The sequence below is a fragment of the Pelobates fuscus genome, chromosome 2, assembly GCF_036172605.1.
Source record: "Pelobates fuscus isolate aPelFus1 chromosome 2, aPelFus1.pri, whole genome shotgun sequence".
Classification (NCBI taxonomy): Eukaryota; Metazoa; Chordata; class Amphibia; order Anura; family Pelobatidae; genus Pelobates; species Pelobates fuscus.
The window spans coordinates 250,600,493-250,625,112 of record NC_086318.1 but is presented as its reverse complement, the minus strand read 5'-3'; the positions used below and the strand labels follow the sequence as shown (position 1 = coordinate 250,625,112).

General features: G+C 42.6%; 1 protein-coding gene across 1 annotated transcript in view; it reads left to right on the top strand.

Annotated features, from left to right (window-relative positions):
* Positions 1–24,620, top strand: part of PLG (plasminogen) — a 131,910-nt gene that overhangs the window by 9,916 nt on the left and 97,374 nt on the right. Inside the window, exons 2-4 of the mRNA XM_063443337.1 lie at positions 12,219–12,354; positions 20,880–20,986; positions 23,077–23,191. Of these exons, the coding sequence (XP_063299407.1) occupies positions 12,219–12,354; positions 20,880–20,986; positions 23,077–23,191 (358 nt within the window). The remainder of the gene's footprint in view (positions 1–12,218; positions 12,355–20,879; positions 20,987–23,076; positions 23,192–24,620) is intronic.

Here is a 24,620-nt window from a genome sequence, read left to right as displayed (position 1 = left end):
GGGTTTTTAAATTCGCCTGCCCATTGAAGTCAATGGCGGTTCGCCCAGTTCGCCGGTTCGCAAACGTTTGCCGATGTTCCCGTTCGCCGTTCCGAAAATTTCGTGTTCGCGACATCACTACTTCTGACCTTTCAGGTGTCTTTCAGGTGTCTGTCAAGGGCATGTTTGAGCGTAAGAAGCCAATGTCAGAAAGTCACCCCCTTGCCCAGCGTCTGACAGCTGGTTTGTCTGAACTATTAGCCCACCAGCTTTTACCATACAAGCTGGTGGAGTCTGAGGCGTTCAAAACATTTGTGGCTATTGGGATACCGCAGTGGAAGGTACCCGGACGAAATTTCTTTGCACAAAAGGCAATCCCCAACCTGTACTCGATTGTGCAAAAGGAAGTAATGGCATGTCTGGCACACAGTGTTGGGGCAAGGGTCCATCTGACCACTGATACCTGGTCTGCAAAGCATGGTCAGGGCAGGTATATCACCTACACTGCGCATTGGGTAAACCTGCTGACGGCTGCCAAGCATGGAATGCGTGGCTCTGCAGAGGAGTTGGTGACACCGCCACGACTTGCAGGCAGGCCTGCTGCCACCTCCTCTACTCCTCCTACTCCATCCTCTTCCATAACCTCCTCGGCTGAGTCCTCTTCTGCTGCTGCGTCTTGCTCCACATCAACGGCGCTCCCCAGGTACTGTTCCACATCCCGGATACGGCAGTGTCACGCCGTCTTGGGTTTGACTTGCTTGAAAGCAGAGAGTCACACCGGACAAGCACTCCTGTCCACCCTGAACGCACAGGTGGAAAAGTGGCTGACTCCGCAGCAACTGGATATCGGCAAAGTGGTTTGTGACAACGGAACAAATTTGTTGGCGGCATTGAAGTTGGGCCAGTTGACACATGTGACGTGCATGGCACATGTGTGTAATCTGATCGTACAACGCTTTGTGCATAAGTACACAGGCTTACAGGATGTCCTGAAGCAGGCCAGGAAGGTGTGTGGCCATTTCAGGCGTTCCTACACGGCCATGGCGCACTTTGCAGATATCCAGCGGCGAAACAACAGGCCAGTGAGGCGCTTGATTTGCGACAGCCCGACACGTTGGAATTCAACACTCCTAATGTTCGACCGCCTGCTCCAACAAGAAAAAGCCGTTAATGAATATTTGTATGACCGGGTTGCTAGGACAGCCTCTGGGGAGCTGGGAATTTTTGTTGCCATGTTACTGGACGCTAATGTGCAATGCCTGTAGGCTCATGCGTCCTTTTGAGGAGGTGACAAACCTAGTCAGTCGCACCGAAGGCACAATCAGTGACATCATACCATTTGTTTTCTTCCTGGAGCGTGCCCTGCGAAGAGTGCTGGATCAGGCCGTAGATGAGCATGAAGAGGAAGAGGAAGAGTTGTGGTCACCATCACCACCAGAAACAGCCTTATCAGCATCGCTTGCTGGACCTGCTGCAACGCTGGAAGAGGATTGTGAGGAAGAGGAGTCAGAGGAGGAATGTGGCTTTGAGGAGGAGGAGGAAGACCAAACCCAACAGGCATCCCAGGGTGCTCGTTGTCACCTATCTGGTACCCGTGGTGTTGTACGTGGCTGGGGGGAAGAACATACCATCATTGACATCTCTGAGGAGGAGGAACGGGAAATGAGTAGCTCGGCATCCAACCTTGTGCAAATGGGGTCTTTCATGCTGTCGTGCCTGTTGAGGGACCCTCGTATAAAAAGGCTGAAGGAGAACGACCTGTACTGGGTGTCCACGCTACTAGACCCCTGGTATAAGCAGAAAGTGGCGGAAATGTTACCGAATTACAACAAGTCGGAAAGGATGCAGCATTTGCAAAATAAATTAAAAAGTATGCTTTACACAGCGTATAAGGGTGATGTCACAGCACAACGGGAATCTAACAGGGGAAGAGGTGAAAGTCATCCTCCTCCTCCCACGACCACGCCGGCAAGGACAGGACGCTTTAAAGACGTGTTGTTGATGGAGGGCATGCGGAGCTTTTTAAGTCCTACGCATCGCCACAGCCCTTCGGGATCCACCCTCAGAGAACGACTCGACCGACAGGTAGCAGACTACCTCACCTTAACTGCAGATATCGACACTGAGGAGCGATGAACCCCTTGACTACTGGGTGTGCATGCTTGACCTGTGGCCTGAGCTATCCCAACTTGCGATAGAACTTCTGGCCTGCCCCGCTTCAAGTGTCCTGTCAGAAAGGACCTTCAGTGCAGCAGGAGGTATTGTCACTGAGAAGAGAAGTCGCCTAGGTCAAAAAAGTCTAGATTAGCTCACCTTTATTAAGATGAATGAGGGATGGATCCCGAAGGGACTGACAGTGGGCGATATATTCGACTAAAAAAGGCCTGATGAGATGAGCTGCCTTGGGCTAAAAATGGTCCACACGCTGCTGTATTTTAGCTCTGAATGCCGGTTGACTTGCATGACTTATCCACCACCAACTAGGGTTCAAGCCACAATATTTTAGGGCACTTTCTGCCTGGGAAACAAACATCAATTTTTCTGGCTGCTGCTACAGCAGCGGCTGCAACAATGCCTACTTTTTCGGCCCTCTGGTGCTGCACTGTGGCTTCAAAAACCAAACCAAAAAAAAGACACATAACAGGGATTAAACTGATAGGAATAGTACTACTTAACACACCACTCCTATCTGGTGGCACATTAGATTGCACGCGCAGTGCCCCAAATTTGAAGTAGGAGGACCGACCAAGCATCTTTTTCCATCTCCCGGTTCCTAAAATCAATGCCATATACACGTCCCCTGATAGGGCGCCAGCTCGTTATTCTCTTGGGCGCCAGCTCGTTATTCTCTTTTTCACTTCACTAGGGACACTTTACTGCACTATGGGCACTTAGACCCACTCTTTGTCTTGCACACTGTTATTCATAGCCAGCATCTGTGATCAGGCAGTCATCTAAACGTTTAGATTGAGCTTTAGCTTAGAACACCCTTGAAGGTGTTTAAGGAGATTAGGGCTAGTTTAGAGGATTCTTCTTAGACCTCTCTGGGTCTTTATAGCCCTTCTACCTATCCAGCATTTCTGGAAACTAGCTAAGAGAAAGGGTGGCTGTGTGTCTATGATACATTTAACTTTACATCACCTTATTGACACTTTATCACTCCGGTCTCCATACTCTCTGCCTATACCCATCTATTTAGAGGGAATTTCCTTGCCCCTGCCAATATTATATAATAGGTAATAGTATTACCATTATTACACAATTAGGTCTCTGAGGACAGGTGTCAATCCATATCTGCCAAGTGACCCTATGTAGGGGGAACAGTCTCTATTCTGCTCTGTGTCAGTGTGTATCAGGGGCTCTGAGGACAGGTGTCAATCCATATCTGCCAAGTGACCCTATGTAGGGGGAACAGTCTCTATTCTGCTCTGTGTCAGTGTGTATCATGGTCTCTGAGGACAGGTGTCAATCCATACCTGCCAAGTGACCCTATGTAGGGGGAACAGTCTCTATTCTGCTCTGTGTCACTGTGTATCATGATCTCTGAGGACAGGTGTCAATCCATATCTGCCAAGTGACCCTATGTAGGGGGAACAGTCCCTATTCTGCTCTGTGTCAGTGTGTATCAGGGATCCTTAGGACAGGTGTCAATCCATATCTGCCAAGTGACCCTATGTAGGGGGAACAGTCTCTATTCTGCTCTTTGTCAGTGTGTATCATGGTCTCTGAGGACAGGTGTCAATCCATATCTGCCAAGTGACCCTATGTAGGGGGAACAGTCTCTATTCTGCTCTGTGTCAGTGTGTATCATGGTCTCTGAGGACAGGTGTCCATCCATATCTGCCAAGTGACGCTATGTAGGGGGAACAGTCTCTATTCTGCTCTGTGTCAGTGTGTATCATGGTCTCTGAGGACAGGTGTCAATCCATATCTGCCAAGTGACCCTATGTAGGGGGAACAGTCTCTATTCTGCTCTGTGTCAGTGTGTATCAGGGGCTCTGAGGACAGGTGTCAATCCATAGCTGCCAAGTGACCCTATGTAGGGGGAACAGTCCCTATTCTGCTCTGTGTCAGTGTGTATCATGGTCTCTGAGGACAGGTGTCAATCAATATCTGCCAAGTGACCCTATGTAGGGGGAACAGTCTCAATTCTGCTCTGTGTCAGTGTGTATCATGGTCTCTGAGGACAGGTGTCAATCCATATCTGCCAAGTGACCCTATGTAGGGGGAACAGTCTCTATTCTTCTCTGTCAGTGTGTATCAGGGATCCTTAGGATAGGTGTCAATCCATATCTGCCAAGTGACCCTATGTAGGGGGAACAGTCCCTATTCTTCTCTGTCAGTGTGTATCAGGGATCCTTAGGATAGGTGTCAATCCATATCTGCCAAGTGACCCTATGTAGGGGGAATAGTCCCTATTCTGCTCTGTGTCAGTGTGTATCAGGGTCTCTGAGGACAGGTGTCAATCCATATGTCAAGGTGTCAATATGTCATATGTCAGGTGTCAATCCATATCCATTGTGATTTAGGAATGTTAGGTGATTTATGCCCTTTATGGATTAAAACCAGACTCTGCATCAACTGTGTAATTTTCCATGGGAGTTTTGCCATGGATCCCCCTCCGGCATGCCACAGTCCAGGTGTTAGTCCCCTTGAAACAACTTTTCCATCACTTTTGTGGCCAGAAAGAGTCCCTGTGGGTTTTTAAATTCGCCTGCCCATTGAAGTCAATGGCGGTTCGCCCAGTTCGCCGGTTCGCAAACGTTTGCCGATGTTCCCGTTCGCCGTTCCGAAAATTTCGTGTTCGCGACATCACTACTTCTGACCTTTCTTTCTCACTCTTCCCATGCATGGCCTAAGTTAATATTTTTTCAGATGTTATTCTTAATGATAATTCGTATCTCTTATTATTTTAGTTTGACATTGGAAATGGGTGATTTCCAATGTCTGGGGATAGCCATGGTGGCTGCTATTCCTATATGTCCTAATATTATTAATTTTGCTTTATGTAGGTTATTTGGGAGTTTTTTGAAAAGGCAAACTATAGGGGTTAAGTCAATTATCGATTTATCTAAGAGTTTGATCAGAGAATGTATAGATTTCCAATAATTTCTCAATTTAGGGCAAGAGATAAAGAGCCTACTTGACCACACTCCCTCCAACATTTGTTAGTGTGAGAATTTTAATTTGAATAACTTATATGGAGTGAGGTACCACCTGTGGAGAATTCTAAAATGAGATTCTAAATGAGAAGCACATTGAGAAATACCTTTTAAGGCCATTTCTATATTTGACCATTATGTTGTTTCTATCTCTTTTCCCAGTTCATTTTACATTTCCTCTATCATTAAGTAATTCATAACAGGTGGAAATCGATTAGGATCTGCCCCTTATTTTATAATAGCTCCTACCCACTGACCAGGCAAAGTTATGTCTCATAAGTGCCCCCCCCCCCCCATGTTTATTTTATGAAATAGCCCCCAGCCACTAGCAACAAGTTGAGTAAGAGAAGTGCACCATGTCAGCAGACAAATAGTGCTTTAAATTATCCTTCGCTTGCTACGATAAGTTACAAACGTGCACCCTGCTGGATGCATTTAGTCCCTATTGAGTTTTAAAACTGATGTATAGGATTTGGATGCGTAAGCAAAGTATTTGGCTTTAGTAAATATGAGAATTGCCATTTAAGTCAGGATTTCACATATTTTGTCCATGCTGACAATATCAAGTGTTTAGTGAATAACCCTGTATACTTTTAAGATAATATTAATGCATTATGTTAATATCTACGTTTGGCTGGGTTCTAAAAAAAACGTGGCTTGTACCATATATAATTTGCATCTTAGAAAGGATTCTAGCAGAAACAATTGTGCATTATTGAGTAGATGGCAAACGTTAGTTGAAGTATTTCTATTTTTACTACTTGGCTATTTTGGCCCATATATATATATATATATATATATATATATATATATATATATATATATATATATATATATATATATATATATATATTTTTTTTTTTTTTTTTAAATCAAATCAGTGTTCATTTGAAAATGGAACTTGGGGAAATGAAAAAAAAAACCTTTAATATAAATCAAAATAACTTGTATGAGTTATTTAAAATGCAAACTAAATTGTTGCTGTTATTTTTCCTTGTCTGTAAGTTTCTGAAGAATCTGAACTAGTGGGAAAGGGGAGGGGGTGTGGTGTGGTTTGTGTGTGTGTGTGTGTTGCTGTTCAAAATGCCTGCAATGTTTGCAGTACCAGTTAATTATTTGGGGTGAATGCATGTAATTTGTAATGAATACTTTTTGCAAATACAAATTCAATATCACTAGAGAAACAATGTCTTTTACTCCAGTGACTAATAGACAGCCTGTGAGTGTATGTGAAAGAATAAAAGGCTAGATAAGCATATTACTGGATGCACTCAATCAGATAATAATACCATTTGATTCACTCCACTATCAGAAGGAGTGCAAAGTAACAAATGCTTAAGGTATCAGTAATGGCATAACATGTTCCTCATAACGCAAATATGCAAATGAATTCAATAGCATTTCGAATGCTGATAACTGTGATATGACTCTAGCTCCCTCATGAGGCAAAGTACAAAACTGACCAAATGATACTTGAATGGTGACAGTTTTAGATACTAGGTGGTTGATTTACAAAACACTGAATTGAGTAAATTGAAAACTGAACTGTCAAATTACATAACTGTGATGGATTTCTTTCCAAACCTAACTTTTTGTGGGCTTCGAGCCCATCATCATGGTTTATGTTTGGGCACATCTGTACAGAAAATGGTGAAAATAAACTTCTGAGTAATGTCAGTGGCAGCAGAAGGAACATACTTTTAAAATCAGTGCCCTGGATTTTGGGTACTGACCTGTTGTACCATAACCACTGCAGCAATCACTGCCCTACAATAATTTGAATTGGCTATATCACATAGAGTGTTATACAGTATCTAAGAATGACATAGAGTCAGGCATATTTCTGTCCACTGACCATTCATGCTGCATTTCCTCTGACTTCTGGTTTCTATGGCTAGCCAGATGTCCTTTATGCATGTTTTAATTAGCGAGTCTTGTATTTTAGTAAGTCTTGATGTTTATTTTTGACATGATGATGTTACAAAAGGATATTGATGGATGTTGTGTGTGCCAAAAATGTAATATCTGTGTGACATTCTTGCTATTAGATACGTTCAGATGTTGTTTTATCAGCCATATTTAGGTAACCAATGCCAGTAAAGGGTTGGTTGAAAAAGGCACAGGCAAAATTGTAGGTCCTGAGGAAACATTAAACATCATTGAGGCTCTGCTATAAGTCCTTATTGTGTTTGGAGAAAGAGCACTCAACAATGGGTCCAGCTATAATAGCTAGAGTAGAAAAAGGATCTGGTAAATACAAAAAAGCTTCTAAATATAAAATAGAATATCAGTGTCTACATTTTGATGGTGTGTGTACACAACAATGAATTTAAGCCATAAGGAAAGGGAGGAATGGCAATATTATAGGTACTTTAGTTACTGTGAAGACTAAAGCCTGGTTTTCCATATAGAAAATAAATAACAGTCAAAAACACAAATTATTTTAGATCATAGCTGTAACAACAATAGGGCACAAAGCAGAGTTCTTATTTGTAAATATTTGTAAATAATTTCAACAAATTAGTCCATTTGTACTGTTGCAACGCCGCCAGTCTCCCACAAGTGAGGACTGTTGGGGAAGAATAAGGGATAGGAAATAAACAGTGGCTTTTAACCACCCTCACATATTTTTTGTACATAGGCAACAGGTTTTGGGGACTTTTATATGACATGAAAGATCGAGCATTTTCAAGAGAGGCTGTAGCTTGACTTTTATGTAGATTTAAACTAAGTAGGAGGAACAAACTGCCTTCTGAGAATACAATATGTCTTCAAGTAAGTTTGCCTCATGGTAAATTACTGTTAGATGCCCAAGAAACATAAGTGTGTACAGGATGTATCCATCGTATTCAGTGCGACTGGATTGTCCAAGTAATATGGCCAAACTAATGAGATTAACCTTGAGAGCACTTGGGGGATACAAAAAAAACTATTAGACCTTATGATAATATCATAAGTAGACGAGTAGTATAGTTATAAAACATATACCAGTGAGGGCGCCACAATCACAAACGTGCGTGTATAGTTACCATACGTATAGTAGAGTTAGGCATGTATGGAAACAAAAGGGAATATATACATAGTGAAGTATTTAATGACACAGTAAAACAAATATAAAAAACAATAAAAACACTCACAAAAGTAGTGGCACAAAAAGAAATACTTCTGATTGTGCTAAAAAGCTTGTCAGCCACTGTAGAGCTAAGTCCCCATATGTTGAGTTTCAGCCCCAATGCCTCAGGATGTTTCAAGATGTCTATCACTTGTGTGTTTCAAATCTCTTCAGATGAAGTATGAGAGTGAAGAAGTTGGTAGATCAGGCAGGTACAGGCTGTAGAGTAGAAGTAAGTACTAACTTAAGACTTGGGGATTTATGGATGCACCTGACAAATGAGGATCTTGTAATAATTAATAGAGGATTGTATGAGTTATATGTAGGCTTAATAAAAATATTTTTAGATGTGCATTTTTCAAAGCATTACATATATAGGGGAATTAATTATTTCAGACAATAATGTTTTCAGTAATACTGTAGCAGGGAACCAAGAATGATTTAAAATTTAGAAGCAGCTTTGTCCACAATCAGCAGGGCCTGGCTGTCCGCAACCACCCCGAACATGGATCTCTGCATCCAAGCGATAAACATGCAACCCCCAAGATCTTATACTCATCACCTGAAGGCCGCGCTTCAACACCCAAACACACACATACTCTGGTGTGAACGCACACCTACACGCATCTCAATACATAACTTCACGGCATATGGAGTAAATATCTCCCACGCCCCCTCCCCTACCACCCCAGTTTCTTTCACCCCCCCGTTCAGACATAGAACATGAGACATAGTCAGGAGAGACGCTCTAATCAAAATCCAAATCAGGAGACAATGTTACTACATGGAGATCAGTATATACAGGGAAGTACACAGAGTACGAGGGAAAGCTTCCAAATGAGGGTACCTGATGTGAAAATGTATATGTACCTATCTGTATTGCTCAACCGCACCTGGAAAACTATGTAAAACCTCATGTTCCCAATTTTCTTCTGTAACTCACATTTCTCTCCTGTAACCCTCCTTACGAATTTCTTATAAGAAAATAATAAAATACATAAAAATAAAAAAATAATGATTCAAAATTATTATATGTTTTAAAACAATATCAGTGATACATCTGCATCAGGTTCCATAAACTAGAACTAGACAAAATGGTAATATGTATTATTATGATAGATGTTTTTATCATCAGGCTTTATGATGATCTACAGCAGTGGTTCCCAAACTTTTTGGGTTCAAGGCGCACTTAATATTTCAATATTTTCCAAGGCGTCCCAAGTCAAAACAAAGTTCTAAACTGTATAGCTGAACAGCGCTGTGGCATATACTGGTAGTTGTAGTGTAATGTATAGTGTTGGTGTTTGATTGAAGGGGTGCTTGTATATAATTTTAGTGTTTTAATATAGGGATGTGTTTGTATGTAATGTTTGACTTTTAATTGCAGGGGTGTGTTTGGATGTAATGTTTGCTTTTAAATGCGCATGTACATGTATGTGTTGTGTTGGAGTTCAAGTGAAGTGGTGTTTGTGTTTGTGTACAAATTGTGGAGTTTGAATGCAGAGGTATGTTTATATGTAATATTTGTTTTAGATTGGAGGAATGTGTTTGCACGTTGTTTTGTTTGATTGCTTGGATGCATGTCCACACACACAAACACTACAACATAGATACATGCATACATACTTACACAGATTACACATACACATTAACACACTGATACATTAAAAACACACTGACATATACACACAAGTTCATATAGACACCAACAAATACACAAACGTAGATACACACACCAACACATACTGATACATGCACACACCTTGACACACGCATACACTGATATAAACACACACGCACAATATGGCACACAAATACACACCCTGAGACACACACACTCAGATGCACACCCTAACACACAGATGTACATACACAGATGCACATCCTGATACACAGATGTTATCGCACACACAGATACTCACTGACAAATACACACACAGACTCACACCCTGACACACAGATACACACTGACACACAGATACAAATACATAGATGCACATCCTGACACATACACACCTTGACACAGATAGACACACTGACACACACACAATCTGACATACACATACACACACACACACACACACATCCATGTGATATGTTTATATCTGGAACCACTCTCCTGTTAGCTTGCCTTTTGTGTCCAGGAAAGTGGCTTACTTTGGGTCCTGCTGCTGCTAACTGAAGGGAGTTAGATGTTTGGAGCAGCTTAATCTACATGCTCATCTTCCCTCATGCTGCCTCTACCTGTGCAGCAACCTCCCACGTGGCATCTCTGAAGATGACTGGGTGACAGGCAGGGTTCCACAGGGGTCCGGATGCACTTTTAAAGGCACCCAACCAGGCCCCTGTCCAGCAATAAAGCAGTAATCGGGTGGCCCTAAGTAAGACCAAATATGACAGTCACAGCGCCACGGGACAATGCGGAGCCAGTTTGGGAACTACTGATCTACAATGTCCAATTTTGCACAACAGTCCAGTAGTGGAAGAATTCTGAGGTATTCACAAAGTGCAAGGATCTAATTCAATTGCAGTCATTTGGCAGTGAAAATCTCACATACTATTGTCTACATATTTGAATTCTTCATTGTCTTCTAAAAACTCTGTTCTCGGTTAAAATTTTTATAAAATAGAAGGAATAAATATTTGTGATATACAAGGCAATTTTATGTAGTTATAAAAGTAATGTACATATTTGTAATGGCATACTATCAAAATATTTTATATAGTATAGTATACATTGAACAATGATGGGGTGAGTGCAAAAGATACAACATATTTAATAAATTGCACAAAAAAGCCAAACAAAATACCAAAAAGATTAAAAATACTTTTAAAGATCTCTCCCATTGTGTTTACATTATATATAGCCTTGACATTTGCATAGTTGCCTTTTTGGCATATGCTTAACAAAACTCAAAACCCCCTAAAGATAATCAGAAACCTTCATTTTGGGAAAATTATCACAGCTTTAATAATATAAACACTTAAACTTTTTAAAGGTCATTGTCAACATATTGAACATAAAATATCAACCCCGACTCCTTTAACAATACTACCCCAGACAATGAACCACATCACAATAAATAATACCACATTATAACATATAATTAACATATAAACATAAACCATTGCCACGAGGGCATGATTTTCCAGTTTTTTTGCATGTAGAGGTATACCAAGATATACCCTACACACACCAGGTTCCAAGCTACCAACGAGCTGTAACCTACCAATACCCTTCCAAACCTAACAGTTCTAAGCGAACTAAACTATATTACATCAGGACAAATTACCTACACCCCAACTTGTCTATCCATCCCCCGCCGCCGTGACCAAATGTAAGCTAAAACAAAAAGGGAGAGTGGGACAAAAACAGGTAAGTAAGGATTAATTTAGATGGCCCCTGATCTAAATTGGCCACTATATATACTCCTATAGCCAAAACCCCACCTCCAATTCCTCTAGCCAATCCCCCACACTACACCCCTTCTATGCCTGTCTCCTAGCAATGTCAAGGCTCATTCCCCTTAGCTGCGATGCTCCATGGGCTACATTCTTACATAGTTACATAGTTACATAGCTGAAAAGAGACTTGCGTCCATCAAGTTCAGCCTTCCTCACATATGTTTTTTGCTGTTGATCCAAAAGAAGGCAAAAAAAACCCAGTTTGAAGCACTTCCAATTTTGCAACAAGCTAGGAAAAAAAATCCTTCTTGACCCCAGAATGGCAGTCAGATTTATCCTTGGATCAAGCAGTTATTACCCTACATTGAAAGATTATATCCTTGAATATTCTGTTTTTGCAAGTATGCATCTAGTAGCTGTTTGAACATCTGTATGGACTCTGATAAAACATGTATTATTGTGCAAATATAAAAATCAGTTTGCATTTTGATAAACATATATATAACATAAAATTCATTACCTATTTTTCTTTATGATTGATGTTTATTTCTATATTACAGTTCGAGGCAGCATAATAGATGACTATGTGAAAACAGAAGGTGCATGGACACTTGGTAGAGAGAGGTTTTATTATAAAGCCAAAGATGAGGTGGAGTGTGCAGAAAAATGTGAAGCTGAAACTAAATTCATTTGTAGGTAAGTTCTGGATTAAGGAAATAAAAATGTGGCAATGAAATCAACGATAATATGAATGAAGAAGATGCATATTGTGTTATACAGGTGATACTCAAAAAATTAGAATATCGTGCAAAAGTTCATTTATTTCAGTAATGGAACATAAAAGGGGAAACTAATATGTGAGATAGACGAATTACATGCAAAGCAAGATAGTTCAAGCCGTGATTTGTCATAAGTGCGATCAGGGGCGGACTGAGAACCCCCAGGGCCCCCGGGCAAAATAAATCAAGGGCCCCCTTACAGGCCCCACCCATACTCCGTAGCAAGCGCCACCCATGTCCCGCCTCCATGCACCGCCTCCAGCCACACCCTACACAATCTTTAGACACAAGGAACAAAAGTGCAATAATCCCTTCAAGGCCCCAGTAGAGACTACAATTGAGGGCTAATGGGCCATGGAGGGGGGTCTTTCTAGCAGAGGCTATCTCAGTGTCCTTTAGAGAGTGTGTTAGAAAGAATCCCCTCCAGGCCCTATTAGAGACTACAATGAAGTCTAATAGGCTTGGAAGTGGGTCTTTCTAACAGAGGCCATCTCAGTGTCCCTGCTGGAAACAGTCGCCTCCAGGCCCCAGTAGAGACTACAATTGAGGGCTAATGGGCCATGGAGGGGGGGGGGGGGTATTCTAGCAGACGCTATCTCAGTGTCCTTTAGAGAGTGTGTTAGAAAGAATTTCCTCCAGGTCCCATTAGAGACTACAATGGAGTCTAATGGGGCCTGGAGGGGGGTCTCTCCAACACTATTCACAATATAGCAACACAACATAGCTCGCTGATACCTAGGCCAAGTTGGCTCCTCTTACCTTAATTACTGTTGTTGGCTGGCAGTCTGTGGGCTTGCTGGAAGGCTGTGGGCTTACTGGCTGCGGCTGGCAGGCTGTGGGCTTGCTGGCAGGCTGTGGGCTTGCTGGCTACTGCCGGCAGGCCGTGGGCTTGCTGGCTGCGGCTAGCAGGCTGTTGGCTTGCTGGCTGTGGCTTGCTGGCTGCGATTGGCAGGCTGTGGGCTTGCTGGCTGTAAGCCTAACTGGTGGCCTGTGGGCTGGCTGGCTGGCTACTGGCCAGCGGCCAGCCTGTGGGCTGGCTGGCTGGCTGGCCTGTGGGCTGGCTGGCTTGCTGGCTACTGGGTCACTTGGAGATTATTTAAAGAAATAATCCATGCACAATAACCACTACTGCTCTGTGTAGTCGTTATGGTGCAAGGAGGGCCGGGCCCCCCTCCCAGAGTAAGTAGTCAAACCGTTTAAGAACAGTTTGACAACTTACCTGGGGTCTGCTGGGATATGAGGCTGTTGTAGGGTATATGAGCAGTGGTGCAATGTGTAAGGGGTGCAGTGTGTGTGAAAGGTTCCGTGTGTGTGAGGGGGTGTAGTGTGTGTGAGGGGGTGTAGTGTGTGAATGTGTAGGGTGTGTGGGGCAATGTGTGTATGAGGGGGCTGTGTATGTGTGTGGCAATGTTAGTATGGGGGGCTGTTTGTGTATGGGTGGGCAGTGTATGTGTGTGGCAATGTGTGTAAATGTGTATGGTGTGTGTGGGGGCAGTGTGTGTGTATGGGGGCAGTGTGTGAATGTGTATGGTGTGTGGGGGTAGTGTGTTTATGGGGCTAGAGTTCACTCTCACCACTGCAACCACCAGGAATCCCTGGTGGTTACAGTGTTGAGAGTGAACTCTAGCCCGTAGCTCCAGGGCTAGAGTTTACTTTCCCCAGAGCCGTAACGTTGCCGTGGTAACTGCGGCAACGATCTGTGCTCGCGCAAGAAGGACCCAGAGGAGCTGCAGGCTGAGCTCCCGGGTCCTCTCTTCCTCCCTTCCTCCCTCCCTCCCCTGCCGGCTGCCCGCACGGTGCCTGCGGACAGGGGAGGGGGCAATTGCCCTCCTCTTACTCCCCCCTCCCCCTCTTCTTACCCCCCCTCCCCCTCTTCTTACTCCCACCTCTTCTTACTCCTCCCTCTTCTTACTCCCCCCTCCTCTTCTTACTCCCCCCTCCCCCTCTTCTTACCCCCTTCTTACTCCCGCCCCCCCTCTTCTTACCCCCTCCCCCCTCTTCTTACCCCCCTCCCCTCTTCTTACCCCCCTCCCCTCTTCTTACTCTTCCCTCCCCTTCTTACTCTTCCCTCCCCCCTTCTTGCTCTTCCCTCCCCCCTCTTCTTACCCCTTCTTACTCCCCCCTCTCCCCTTTTTACTCTCCCCTCCCCCTCTTCTTACTCCCCCCTCCTCTCTTCTTACCCCCTCTCTCTCTTCTTACCCCCCTCTCTTCTTACCCCCCCTTTCTTTTTACCCCCTCCCCTCCCTTTCTCTTTTTGCCTCCCCTCCCCTCCCTTCCCTTTCTCTTATTGCCCCCCTCCCCTCCCCTTTTCTTTTTGCCCCCCTCCCCTCCCTTTCTCCTTTTGCTCCCCCTCCCTTTCTCGTTTTGCCCCCCTCCCCTCCCTTCCCTTTCTCTTATTGCCCCCCCCTCCCCTCCCTTTCTCATTTTGCCCCCCCTCCCCTCCCGTTCTCATTTTGAACCCCCCTCCCCTCCCGTTCTCATTTTGAACCCCCTCCCCTCCCTTTCTCTTTTCGCCCCCCTCCCCTCCTCTTTTTGTCCACCTCCCCTCCTCTTTTTGCCCACCCCTCCCCTCTCCTCCTCTTTTTTGCCCCCCACCACCCCCACCTGTAGCGTGGCCGAGCTGCTGTGCGGTCCGCGCGCCCGGCCGGAGTGATAGGAAGGTGCACACTGAGTGTGCACCTTCCTGTCAGTCCGGCCGGGTACAGGAAACAGAAACTCCTGTTCCGCGCGGAACAGAAGTTTCTGTTTCCTGTACCCGGCCGGACTGACAGGAAGGTGCACACTGAGCACCTTCCTATCACTCCGGCCGGGCACCGCGGACCGCACAATTACAGGGGAGGGGAGGTGAGAAGTTGCAGCCGCCTGAGGCTCTTAAGAGAGCGCTCAGGCGGCTGCAGCATTTAAAGGGGCGGCCGGGCCCCCTGATGGCGGGCCCCCCTCCCGGCCGGGCCCTCGGACCATGTCCGAAGTGCCCGACCGGTCAGTCCGCCCCTGAGTGCGATGATTATGGCTTACAGCTCATGAAAACCCCAAATCCACAATCTCAGTAAATTAGAATATTACATGCAATCAATAAAACAAGGAGTGTACATAGAACAATATCGGACCTCTGAAAAGTATAAGCATGCATATGGACACAGTACTTGGTTTTGGACCCTTTTGCAGCAATTACTGCCTCAATGCGGCGTGGCATGGAAGCTATCAGCCTGCGGCACTGCTGAGGTGTTATGGAAGACCAGGATGCTCCAATAGCGGCCTTCAGCTCTTCTGCATTGTTTGGTCTCATGTCTCTCATCGCTTTCTTAGAAATGCCCCATAGATTCTCTATGGGGTTCAGGTCAGGCGAGTTTGCTGGCCAGTCAATCACAGTAATCCCACAGTCATTGATCCAGGCTTTGGTGCTTTTGGCAGTGTGGGCAGGTGCCAAGTCCTGCTGGAAAATTAAGTCAGCATCCCCATAAAGCTTGTCTGCAGAAGGAAGCATGAAGTGCTCCAAAATCTCCTGATAGACGGCTGCGTTGACCCTGGACTTAATGAAGCACAGTGGACCAACACCAGCAGATGACATGGCTCCCCAAATCAACACAGACTGTGGAAACTTCACACTGGACTTCAAGCATCTTGCAATGTGTACCTCTCCATTCTTCCTCCAGACTCTGAGTCCTTGGTTTCCAAATGAGATGCAAAAGTTGCTCTCATCAGTAAAGAGGACTTTGGACCACTGAGCAACAGACCAGGTCTTTAGCCCAGGTAAGTCGCTTCTGGTGTTGTTTGCTTTTCAGGTGCGGCTTGACAAGAGGAATACGACATCTGAAGCCTATGTCCAGGATCCGTCTGTGTGTGGTGGCTCTTGATGCACTGACTCCAGCCTCAGTCCACGCCTTGTTAAAGTCCCCAAAACATTTGAATGGCCTTTTCCTGACAATCCTCTCCAGGCTGCGGTCATCCCTGCTGCTTGTGCACCTTTTTCTTCCACACTTTCCCCTTCCACATAACTTTCTATTAATGTGCTTTGATACAGCACTTTGGGAACATCCAACTTCCTTCGCAATTACTTTTTAAGGCTTTCCCTCCTTATGGAGGGTGTCAATTCTGGTTTTCTGCACAACTGTCAGGTCAGCAATCTTCCCCATGATTGTGATTCCTACTGAACCAGACTGAGAGACCATTTAAAGGCTCAGAAACCCTTTGCAGGTGTTATGGCTTACTTAGCTGATTAGACTGGGACACTGTGAGCCTAGAATATTGCACCTTTGCACAATATTCTAATTTACTGAGATTGTGGATTTGAGGTTTTCATGAGCTGTAAGCCATAATTATCACACTTATTACAAATCACGGCTTGAATTATCTTGCTTTGCATGTAATGCGTCTATCTCCTATATTAGTTCCCCCTTTTATGTTTCATTACTGAAATAAATTAACTTTTGCACGATATTCTAATTTTTCGAGTATCACCTGTATGTGATGACAGCTATATGTAACTGGTGCCAGTGAGTTCTGTTCATATATTAGTGAGTAGTGAGTTTTCTCTTTGGAGGCATTCATTTCTACTCACACCCTAGACACTGACCTTAATTTAATATTTTTGGATTCTCTTTTCAAATGGTTACAGTCTACGAATGGTTATAAAAAAAATTTCAAATGGTTTATCTACGAAATTCATAGAAAAATAGAAACATAAAATGTGATGGCAGATAAGAACCATTCAGCCCATCTAGTCTGACCAATTTTCTAAATACTTAATTTGTCCCTGGCCTTATCTTATTTTCAAGTTTGACCCAGGACATACTTGAAAACAAGAGAAATCTCAATGTATCCTTCCTGGTAAAATATGTTATAAATACATATCTTATGCCTTAACTCTCTCCAAAGTTTCAATATCCTTCTTGAGATAAGGTCTCCAATGACGAGGTCTCACCAGTGCTCTGTACAATGATATGAGCACTTCCCTCTTTCTACTGCTAATACCTCTCCCTATACCACCAAGCATTCTGCTAGCATTTCCTACTGCTCTATTACATTGTCTATCTACCTTTAAGTAATTTGAAATACTTACCCCTAAATTCCTTTCCTCGGATGTAGGAATGTATCAAATATTCTATACTCTGTCCTTGGGTTTTTACACCCAAGGTGCATTATCTTGCACTTATCCACATTAAATGTCAATTGCCACAGCTATGTTTATTTTTCTAGTTTACCTAAATCATTTACCATTTAACTTATCCCTCCTAAAACATCAACCCTGTGGCAAAATCATCAGCAATAAGACATACCTTACCATCAAGACCTTCTGCAATATCACTAATAAAAATATTAAAGAGAATGGATCCAAGTACAGATTCCTGAGTAGTGCAACCTTTAAATAATCCCATTTCTCTTTTTCTTACTTACAACTGTAAAAAAAAGGATCTCAGACAGTTGAAGAATCTAGTCACTTTACAGAATATCTCCAAGCACACTTTGTAGCAGCCAAGCAACATTCCTATAGACTTTAATGAGTGCATCTGCAATCTGTGATCTGTGATCAGTTGAGAAGAATATGATTTTTTTTTTAATTTTAAGGCAATTAAAGTAGTCATAGAAATGTAAACTTATGTTAACATAAAAAACAAAATGTATCAATGCTTATGTCAAAAATGTCAAAATCTATGTTGCTTCCATTTAAGCTTGTTATATTATTGTATATTATTTAAAGATTCTTTGTAAGGCTTGCACTAACCAGCTACAAGTAGACTTGTGCGCAGCACGATTTTTCAGTTCCGTTGAATAATTTTTCACGATATTGACATTTTGTCTGTGACCTCCAATGCTCCTTCATGTGATTGTTTGGCCGAACGTCTTTCATGTAAATTTATTCAGGGAAACAATCCAACAATAATATTTAAGTGTTCTTGCATAGCAAGACCACTTAATGTTATCTCACATATATATTATTATTCTTATTATTATAGCCAAATGTATACCCTAACTCCTCCCACAGTTTTTACACTACATAGACAGTAATATACCGAAACGTGCGGATTGTTCCCGATTGGTGTGCTATTACTTTGTGGAACGTTTTGCCAAATGGTTCACGGAATATCGTCGTTCTTGTGGCGAAATTGGTCCCATAGGAATGAATGGCAAAATGTTCAAAACTAGAGTGGGAGCTGGCAAAAGCTGAAAAATCAGGACATGATTTCTAAACTGCCACCAAGCCCTCATTTTCAAGCCCACCTACACAAATCTTATATCAAAACGTTTAGCTATCCCTGCTGCCATTAGAAATGTCCACGGCTAAGCCATAGTCCTGATAGTTTTCACAATATGACCATTTGTTTGCAACTCACGCCGTCCATTGGCATTCATTGAAACTCTACTCTGCAAAGCTCACATTTGAAGGGCAATTTCTAAACTGCGACTGTGCCTTCATTGTTAATACTTCAGAGACATACTATACATCAAAATGTAGGTCTGGGTCTTGTGATTCTCACAATATAAAGCTCTTCGCTGTAGGATGTACAGTTTTTTAAAATACGACCGTTTGAAGATGGCAACCGCCAAAATCCTCTGACCTGTGCCAGGCTGGAGCAGCAAGTGATGTCATAGACAAAGCCTTTAGTACACCTGCTAGTGTTTTTATAACTGTATGTTTTAATGTAACTGTGAAGCACTTTGGGCAACAACGTTGCAATTAAATGTGCTATATAAATAAATAATAACAGTTACTCCGCCCACTCCAGTTGTAGACTACTGGTGGAGGCAAGAACACTTCACACAATTTCCCCAGAAATTGTAGCTTTTCTAGTTCCTTTTGTAATCTTGTATTAATGAAAAATGGGCAGCAGTATTCATTTTACGTTGAAAAAAATCAGTGGGCAATTGGTGACCCGCTCACCCTTACCACACATCCATACGAGCTGTAACACTCCCTGGGCAGTGGGGAAATCAAAGATCTCCCTCAAAAGCAATCCCATGTCTCCTACAGGTGTATCGGAGCATTGCCATGAGTTACCATGGCAATGCTCTTAAACTTTATTAGAGGGAGCAGCAAGCATGGTTTGCACCAGCTGGTGGTACAAACTGAATGATCATCCTACCAGACCACAAATGGAAGCATTCCAGACTCACTGGCCAAGGTAAGGACGAGGGCCACTTTTTTATGCTGTACAAATATGTCCTGCATTTACACACAGACTCTCCATACAAATAAACACATGCAATAACACACCAACACACACATGCTTTACACATGCTAGCACTGCATGCACTGACACACATCTACACTCACAAACTATAATGCTTTACAAAAATGTATTCCCACATTGACACTCAGATACACCACTGCATTAACATACTGGCTTTATATAAACTTACTTTCTTGCATTAAGACACAGTGTGATGAAGCCGGAGCACATCAGACCCAGTAGCCAAAGCTGGACTCAGGGTCTCTGGATACCTCTACTCTGTAGCAGGCAATAGTATTTATATCTCCCTGTAGTGATTATAGCACCTTTCAATGGTTATGACTCTGGAGACCATTTCTATTTGAAAGGAGTGATCAAAGCTTTTCAACACACATTAGTGGAGACTGAATGTAGGGAAGCAGAATGCATCTTTATTGCATGTGCACAGCTCTTTATATGATACAATGTTGACTCTCCCTGCATGGGGGTCTTTCATACAATAGAATGTACTGCACTCTCTCTTGGACTTAATCACATTATCCACAACTAACTCAATCAACTTGCTGTGCCCTAACAGTCCTAAAGGCACAGCATACAAAATATCCGCCAGAACCCCCTTTCCCTGGACCATACCACCTATACAATATATATCCCTGAAATTCTTATCACCAAGCACCCTTGCTGTCCAAATAACTCCCTTATTAGAGAATTAACACTCGAGCTACAGCGTATTAAAATGTTACCGGGTCACGTCTATTCTCTGATCCGGCAACGAGTTCCATGCGGCGGCTTAGTCTCAGTTTCCAAAAAGTATCCCTCAATGCATCCTTGCCTCCTCAACTTCTCCACCATAAGTACTCTATTGGAAGCCAGGGGACCGAGTAATACCCGCTTAAATATTAACAGGACCTCTGCATAGTCCCAATACGATGAACAGTTCCAGGGTATCTCCTGGACAGGCATTCATGGTATAGATTGAGTCCAGGTGATCCACAGAGGTCCTCTAGTCTGACTGGGAAGCACAGCAAGTGTCCAGGGCCCTCACAGCGACAGATGAAATGTTCTCCCCAGCCATCTTCGACCCATGGCCATCGTGGCACACCGTTTACCCATTGGCCAGTCCGGGCCTGTTCACTAATGTCCAACTGGCCCTGTACCGACTGGGTAAAAAACATGCAGCTGCATGCAGAGCCAGAGTGTAAAATCCATACATTGTTCATGCTATACAATAAATATTCCTAATTTTAATTCTATTCTTATCTGTTCTCTGTAGGTCATTTTTGCTTAGTTCAAAAACTCAACTTTGCGCTACATTGCCAGATAACCGCAAGTCTTCAACAGTAACTAGACGAAGTGACGTAACCTTCTATGAAAAAATAAGTAAGTATTCATTTATTGTGGTTCCAATGCTAATAGATAATTTTACCTGGCAATTAATTGCACATTATTTTTCCTTTAAAAAGAAATATGGTCTTTTATAGCTTTTCAGTTTTGTAAAAGTTATACATCTATATCTAGATAATGTATTATTTTTTCATATTTATTTAAATCTTAGACCCTCTCACACAATTTCAAATGATACACTTTGAACTACTATTGAAGTATAGCTTTAAGAAGCCATCAAGCCTTAAGCAAAAGCTGAAATATGAAAGGCACACTGAAGTCATATGGGTGCATTTTCACTGTCCTTTTAAAACATTTCAGGGTTAATATTGCCTCTAGAGCAGGGGTGCCCAAAAGATAGCTCCCCAGATGTTGTAAAACTAAAACTCCCATGATGCTTTGCATGACTTTGGAATGCGTCTAGATTGGCAAAGCATCATGGAAGCTGTAGTTTTAAAACATCTTGGGATCTACCTTTTGGGTACCCCTGCTCTTGAGGCTGTCTCCAAGACAACCACTATTCGCGCTTCCTGCAGTTTCACTGAGTTTAACTCCATGAAATTATGCTAGACATCCTCATGCTTTGCATTCAATACTTTCCTATGGGGAAGGCCAAATGTGCTTGGGGTGCCAGCGCCAAAGTGTTTAAAGGGGAGCTTACAGTTCCCAAAAAACAGGTGTACACTTAGGTGCCCTGCAACGTGGAGATATTCTTCAGCCATTTCCAGTGAGTTATTTAGGTCTCGTTTCATAAACTTTCAAAATTAATCAATCCTGCTAGAAACATTTTTCAAATGATTTATCTTCAAACATTTCCATATACTTAAATGGTGACTTCTATTGATAAATTATTTGGAAAGATTTTTGACAGTATTGAATCACTTGCAAATATTATTAAATTGAGGCCTTAATTAGCAAAGTATTTTAGACCACTTACTGATTGTTTTTGTTTTCTTATTCTCGGTGAACTCTTTATGTGTGAAAAACTTAAAGGGTCACTCCAGGCACCCAGACCACTTCTGCTCATTGGAGTGGTCTGGGTGCCAACTCCCACTACTCTTAACCCTGCAAGTGTAATTATTGAAGTTTTTTTATAAACTGCAATAATTACCTTGCAGGGTTAACTCCACCTCTAGTGGCTGTCTACTAGACAGCCACTAGAGGTCACTTCCTGACACATAGCACAGATTATCTGTGCTAGAGCGTCGCTGGACGTCCTCACGCTGTGTGAGGACCTCCAGCGTCGCTCATTTCCTCATAGGAAAGCATTTAAAATCTGTATAAATGCTTTCCTATGGGGAGCGCTAATGCGCATGCGCGGCATTGCCGCGCATGGGCATTAGGTCTCCTCGGCCGGTGGGCGGGATCAGCCTCGCCCACCGGCCGACAGAGACAGTAGGAGGAGCGGCGCGGAGGAGGAGACAGCGACGAGGGACATCGTCGCTGCCTCAGGTAAGTGACTGAAGGGGTTTTCACCCCTTCAGTAACCGGGGATTGGGGGGTGGGAGGGAGAGGGTACCTCAAGTGCCAGGAAAACAAATTGTTTTCCTGGCACTGGAGTTTTCCTTTAAGAGATCAGCTGTTAACGAGACATGTCAACCATTGCAGCTTGTTTGAATAATCATTCCATGGTCAAAGTCACTTTGATCAATTTTTTTCCCCATTCCCCATGCCAATGTTTGGTTTGAACAACATCTAAATCTATTAACGATGACTGAATGCTTTTTTTGCACTGACCTGCTGCCACATGATTCACAAAATATATATATTTAACGAGCAAGTGTACAGGTTTGTATATAAAAAGTGCCCACTGAGTGTATATTCTTATGCATTTTGCTATGTAGTGTACACTATATAGTGGTGGAGAGTCCATGGCTTAGGCATGAATTCTGAATGGGGAAATTTTTTTGCACATTATTATGCAATATGTAGTATGCATCAGTATGTTTGTCAAAAATTATAAAATTTCCCCAAAGTTTTAGTAAACTGGTGTTGGATTTTTAGAAAATCAAATCGCATTACATTCATTTTTTTTATTGTTTTTTGTTTTTTATTATTTATTAAATTAATTTACACTTTTAATATAGAATTTCTTGAAGACTGCATACAAGGTAATGGCAAGGATTACAGAGGAACTGAAGCCAAAACATCTTCAGGAAAAACATGTCAGGAATGGTCTTCAACGGTGCCACATCTGCCAAAGTATGAACCTCAGATAGAGCAGCATATTTTGTACTTTAAAAAAAATTCTATGTCATTAGAAGTTTGTGCACAATTATACATCTGACTTATAAGCCTTTTAGTGGTCATTGTAACATTTTCTAGCCACCTTTGCCATTGAAATCCAATCAAACCCACTAGATCTTTTTACAATTAGAGAAACTATGCAGGGCCATGAATAGCTCAATAGTAACCATAGACGGTAAATCAAATTAGTTTTCATGTAACTGAAACTTTTTTCCTAATTCCCTTAAAGGAACACTACAGGCACTATAACCACTACAGCACACTTTAGTCAATATAATGCTGGGTGTGTCCTGGCACAGTCGCACGGTAAGTAGTCAATACATTTAAGAATGATTTCACAACTTGAAGTGCTGCCTCCTCTGCAGGCAGAAAGCTGTAGCAAAGCCTAGAGGCGCATTGCTGCACTCAACTGAAGTTTAGTTCTGGTTTGAGCTGTAGTGGTTACAATGCACAGAGTGTTCCTTTAACAGTTTTAGCCTTTCTAAAATAGTTTGACTACTTTCAACGGTGGTGGTGGTGGTGGTGTTGGGTGGTGGGGGGTGGAGTAACAGGGGAAAGTACAGTGGAGTAATGGTTATGATGCATGGAGTCTTCCTTTAATAATTTTTATTTTTCAATAAAAGCATTTAGATGATAAGTTTCCTTCCATAACATCACCCTGTCCCAGCTAGAAATAAACTGACATTGCAAAAACATCAGTGGCTACAGATTGACATAATTCACTTGCAATTGTTGCAAAATCCAAATGGCAATTGTGACGGAGCTCCTGTACTCCAATATAGTACATCTGCCCAGTTCGCCTCCTAGTTGCTTGCCGGGATCCCGGAACCAAGGCTTATGGTGACAACAAATAAAAATACAAACAATCAAATCACATTAGATAACATACAGTAACTTATATTAACATAATGATATTATTATTATTATTATTATTATGGTATTTATATAGCACCATCAAATTCTGCACCGCTTTACAATGGGTGGACGAACAGACATGTAGTTATTTTATTTTTTTGTAAATTTTGTTTTTTATTAAAGTTTTGAATGTTTTATCATATCAGCGTTTTGCAAGGTTAAATTACAGCAGTGTAGGAAAAAGAAATAATCGACATCATTGAAAATACAAAGTTAATAACACTGAGAAATGTTTGAGTGATCACGTCCTTATGATTTGTGTTGGACTCGCAGGTCCATGGTTAGTTGGTTAGCTTTTTGGCGCGCAGGCCTCAAGTGCAATATACGTTTCATTTTCTATTTGTAAATATGGGTTTTATTTGGGTTTTGGCTTACACATGTTTTCTGGTGTACCTCCTCGTGTGTTGCAAGACATTCAACCAGGACTTACCGGTCCCATTGATTTGTCCATCAACTCACCGGGGCAGTA